The sequence below is a fragment of the Microtus ochrogaster genome, chromosome 17 (assembly GCF_000317375.1).
Source record: "Microtus ochrogaster isolate Prairie Vole_2 chromosome 17, MicOch1.0, whole genome shotgun sequence".
Classification (NCBI taxonomy): Eukaryota; Metazoa; Chordata; class Mammalia; order Rodentia; family Cricetidae; genus Microtus; species Microtus ochrogaster.
The window spans coordinates 12328599-12333910 of record NC_022019.1 but is presented as its reverse complement, the minus strand read 5'-3'; the positions used below and the strand labels follow the sequence as shown (position 1 = coordinate 12333910).

Below are 5312 nucleotides of genomic sequence, written 5' to 3'. Positions count from 1 at the left end.
CTCTCTCTCTCTCTCTCTCTCTCTCTCTTTTATTCTGCAACACCAAGGATTATACGAGTTGCTGTTTTAAAGCACCTCGTCGTCTGGTGGATGGTGGAGAACATCAGGAGGAGGCAGCAGTAGGTAGATGAGACTGGGAGTTCCGAGTAAGTCATACACTCTTCCAGGATAGACATCTTCATGTTTCTTTTCCAAGTCTGGGCACAGAAAGTGAAGCCATTCCTTTTCTGATGACTGGCTGGGAGGTAGAGAACCTGGCTTCTCTGTTCTTGCTCTTAGGGACCTCCAAAGCTAAGGTCCTTTTCTTTCCTTGTCCCAATCTCAGCTTCTTCTTGGGGTCTTTCTGCTCATCATCTCCTCAAGGGCTGTGCAATGGTACCAACTGTCTGCACTACCAGGGATTCTGACTCCTCTATATCTCTGGTCTGGCTCCTGGTCTACATGTGACTCTGGGCACCTGAATTTGGGCAGAATGCATGGCAATTGCCCTTGAGGAGGCAAATCGCTCAAGTCTTTGTTGTTGGTCCAACGCTCTATGAGCCAGGGTGGATGCTCACCTTCTTTGGAGAATCCTTGTTGCTGATAGGGGTCCTTAGTTTGAGAGGCTGGCGTCTGTGACAAAAGGACATTGCTGAGAGTTCATCACAGGGTGCTGTTGAAGGGGCAACATAACTTCAAATGACGAAAGGTTGTGGGATCCTGTGCTTCCTTGTGCCTCATGCAAAAGGCTGGCACCTGCTGTCAGGAGGCCATCGTGAGTGCAGTGACTCTGCTGGTGTCTCCAGGCTAGGTTGATATGGTTAGAGGGGAAGCCTTCCTATGTTAAATCAGCCATGGAAGTCACACAATTGTTATTAAAAGACATCATAGCATGATAACCCTCATTAGATGATTAGCATTCCTGGGAGACAATTTGGTCTTAAAGGTGTGTGATTACATTATAGTGTTGTCTTCACAGTACCTTCACATGACCCATGTGTGGTAGTATGGTGCTGCATCCTTTTAAAGGTGGCTTGGGACACTTTCAGAAACCTCTCCAAGTCTGTTGGTCTATACATAACTCCATGACAGCAGCAGGACAGAAGTTTCGCTTTCGAGAGAGTTTGAGTCATTCCAGAAAGCAGTGTCTTAGTTAAGGTTTCTATTGCTGTGAAGAGACACCATGACCACAGCAACTCTTATAAAGGGAAACATTTCATTGGGACTGGCTTACAGTTCAGAGATTTAGTCCATGATCATCATGGCTTGAAGCAAGGCAGTGTGCAGGCAGACATGGTGCTGGAGGAGGGGCTGAGAGTTCTGCATTCTTGATCTGAAGGCAGCAGAAGGAGACTGAGTGCGCTTCCGAGTCCTCAAAGTCTGCTTCCACAGCGACATATTTTCTCCAGTAAGGCCACACCTCCACCAACAAGGCCACACCTCCCAAAAGTGCCACTCCTTATAGGCCAAACACTCAAATGCCTGAGTCTATGGGGGCCACACCTACACAAACCACCAGGCATAGGCAGTCATGCTTCTCCATCTGAGAACTCCCAGGGAAACATGGTTGGTGGTTGGACCTGCTCTAAACAAGCTGAAAAACAAGATGGGAAAGCTGAAATACAGTTCTGCTGTACAACTCTCATGAGCATGAAGTTTGTTGGAAATGACACCATGCTTTTCACAGGATAAGCAGGCCATTTGGAAGTCATGTCTTGCTCAAACTTGATTCTTCTGGCTTTACCTTAAAGAGTATCTCAAAACAAATAACAACAGCAACAAATCCTCAGGAGTTAGGGCTAAATACTTTGCAACGAGCGCCATTTTGTCTTTTGCCAATTTGGGTTTTGTTGCTATAGTGACCGGCACTGGTTGACAGTGGTACAGTAGACACCCATTAGTATGGATTTTTTTTCTCTTCATGGTGGTACCTGGGATTGAACTCGGGGTCTTATATGTGCTATCTAAGTTTCCTACCATGATAATCTATCCCTAGGCCTGGTCTGGAATTTTAACTTTGAATACAGATAACTATACACTATGAGCTAGCTTCATGTTAAAGATTTTCACATGTGCAGCGACCAAGGATGCTCGATTGTGATTTTGTTGTCATCGCTGGTTTATGCATTTGAATTTGTTATCAGGGTTATGTTTCCCTCAGTACTATTTTTTCTTTGCAAAAATATATCTCAATTCATCTTGGAAAGCATCTGGGCATACCTTCTGATTTTTTTTTGAGGTGGGTTTCTTATAGTGCTGTATTATTTGTGTTTTAATAAATAAAGCTTGCCTGAAGGTCAGTGCAGGCACACTAGTCAGCCATACAGGCCAGGGAGTGTTGGCACAAACCTTCAATCCCAGCAGCCACACTAGCTAGCCACAGAGGCCGGGCAGTGGTGGTGCACTCCTTTAATCCCAGAACTAGAGAGGAATATAAAACAGGAGGAGACAGGTCTCACTCAGTGTCAGTCTGAGGATTCGTGGTGGCAGGATCACCATTTCAGTCTGAGGTAGAGGTAAGAGCCAGCGGCTGGCTGCTTTGCTTTTTCTGACCTTCAGGTTGAACCCCAATATCTGTCTCTGGGTTTCTATTATTAGTGCTTCAGTTTCTTAACCATAACCTCCAAATTCTCAGAGAACTTTTGACTCTGGTTTCTTGGTTCTACCCTGTGGTTGACAATTCCTGGTCACACCTGGTGGCTTTGCCAGCCCGTTTCGTCCTGGTAGTAGACATGAGCCCAGAACTTACATACTTCTCACCATGTCAAGTTCACAAGACAGGATTCTCTCAGTGTAAATTCCTGAGTTTGGATTAGAAAAAGTCCACTAAGGCCACAACTATGGGTCTCTTTGGCCGACTTTTCTCTATCTTGGACCTTGCTGTGGCCACTGTAGACTGACTGACTTAACATTCTTAGTAGTGTGTGTGTGTGTGTGTGTGTGTGTGCGTGTGTGTGTGTGTGTTCCAAAGGTGGATGGTAAGTGTCTTCCCCAGTTTCTCAACTCCTTAACTTCTGTGTCTCCCTAGCTCGAAGGTTACCGGTTAATCTAGATTGGCTCCCGTCTCTGCCTCCCAAGCGGCAGAATTCCAAGTTTGTGCCTCCACAGCATTTTTACGTGAGTTCTTGGGACAAAACTCCAGTCCTCATGTCTGTGAGACAAGCATTTACTTCCCCTGACCCACAATGTTTGAATTACGTTTTCCACTCCGTAGGAAGACTTACCAGGGATTGACTCAGCTCGTTGTTGATTGCCACTGTCAACGCTTCCACCAGGCCATTCATCCTGCATATTCACACAATCGGGAGGTAAGTATGAGGCCGTACAGTGGCAATGCTTCTTGTTATTGCATACCTGAAAACAGCGTAAAGTCACAGGCTAAGACCGGCAGCTGGGTTCATTTACACCAGGAAATATGCAAACTAGTGTTTATGTCAGATAATGTCCATTTTCCTGTGCGGCTTCTTATTGGGATGGAGGGCAGCAGGAGAGGTGGGGAGGGGCATGGGGGAGGGGACTCAGCCCTGGCTCTCCTGAGCAGTTTGGAGAGCTTGTCTCTCTCACTCTCAGGTCTGCCACTTACACCATGGTTGTTGCAGTCTGCCGGGGAGCAATCATAATTCAAGACTTCTACACATTCTTTGTTCATGCAAACCTAGAATGGACAAGGGGCCCGATATGTCAGCTGGATTCGTCACTTTTTAAAAAGCATTCTGTACTCTCTTAAGATAAAAACCACCTTGAAATACCACCCCGTCCCAGTTAAGCTGGCTATTGGCAATATGGCAAAAATAAAAAAAAAAAAACAAAACGACACCCCAACACACATCCCAGCAAGGGTGTGGCCAAAAGGTAGGAATGTGAACTAGTAGAGTTCTTAAGCAAAGTGTGTGGGAAGTCCTTGAAGTAAATCAACAAGAGAAAGATTTAGAGTTCTCTTAGGCTTCCACAGCTAGGTACACACACAAAGGAAATAAAGTTAGGCTGCTGACGAGACACCTACACTGTCCTGCCCTGTCCTGTTTATATTATACATAATGGCCAAGAGATATCGCTGGTTTCACTGTCGCCAGTAGATAGGTATATAAAATGTGGCATATATGCTGCATGAGAAAAATGTATCAATGCAACTATTACAAATTGTTGAAAATCAACCCATTACAAATGATCATACTTAATATATAAAATGCATATTGAGATTGTTATTTGGCCACAAAAGCAGAATGCAACCTTGCTGTTTGTAGCAACGTGGAAGAGCTTATAGGGCGTTGTGTAACATCATCATTAGGTGACTCCAAATAGAATTAGAGAACTCTGAGGGACTGGATGCGGTATGGGTGGGGGCAGGGAGATGAAGGAAGGTTTGCTAACAGGTAAAATGTTACAGTTAGAAAAGGAGATTAAGCTGGTACTGTACTGCAGAAGAGGGTGACTAGGGAATTACATATGACATGGTATGTATATCAAATGAAAAACAGTAAATACTTAAAAGATAGAGATTCTGGCTACTCTGATCTGATCACTGCAGAAGTGTTTCCAGGCCTCAAAAATATCACATTGTGGTGTAGGAGGATCTTCTGTCTATGTGTTACTTTCATTGGTTAAATAAAGAAGCTAAATAAAGAAGCTGCCTTGGCCTTTTGATAGGGCAGCCCTGAGGTGGGTGGAGTAGACAGAACAGAATTCTGGGAGGAAGAAGGCAGTGTGTCAGATGCCATGGCTCTCCTCTCAAAGATGGATGCTGGTTAGACTCATGCTGGTAAGCCACAGTCAAGTGGCGATACACATTAATAGAAATGGGTTAATTAAGATGTGAGAGTTAGCAAATATGAGGCTAGAAATAATGGGCCAGGCAGTGTTTAAATGAATATAATTTGTCTGTTGTTATTTCAGGGTATAAGCTAGTCAGGCGGACGGGAGCCAGGCGGGAAATGGCCTGCTGCTCCTCAATACAACAACATTGTGTCCATAATATACATAATTATCTAAGGATGAGATAAAATGATTATCAAAAACATTCTCAATACTGAGCCACTCTTCAAACACCCAGAGAAGCAGATTTTTCAGACACTTAATTTGCAACGACAACAAAAATCATAAGGAACAAAAAGAAAACAGAAAAGCATAGCCTTTTCAATGAAAGGGAACAAATTAGTTTTATGGATGTAATTAACATTCTCAAAAATCCCTAAAGGGAAACACAGATAAAGAACTAGAATAAAGCAGGACAGTGACTTCAGAACAAAGAAGACTAGAAACCAAGATCAAACTGGAAAGGGTACTACACAGAAATTCTAGTTCTCAAGAACATACTAAGGGGACTGGAAACCTCA

The 5312-nt window shown here is 44.0% G+C and overlaps 1 protein-coding gene across 1 annotated transcript in view; it reads right to left on the bottom strand.

Moving 5' to 3' along the window:
• The window catches only part of Adam2 (ADAM metallopeptidase domain 2), a 50004-nt gene that overhangs the window by 4748 nt on the left and 39944 nt on the right, over positions 1 to 5312 (bottom strand). Inside the window, exons 17-18 of the mRNA XM_005355494.2 lie at positions 3563 to 3634; positions 3204 to 3333 (exon numbers count right to left, since the gene is read on the bottom strand). Of these exons, the coding sequence (XP_005355551.1) occupies positions 3204 to 3333; positions 3563 to 3634 (202 nt within the window). The remainder of the gene's footprint in view (positions 1 to 3203; positions 3334 to 3562; positions 3635 to 5312) is intronic.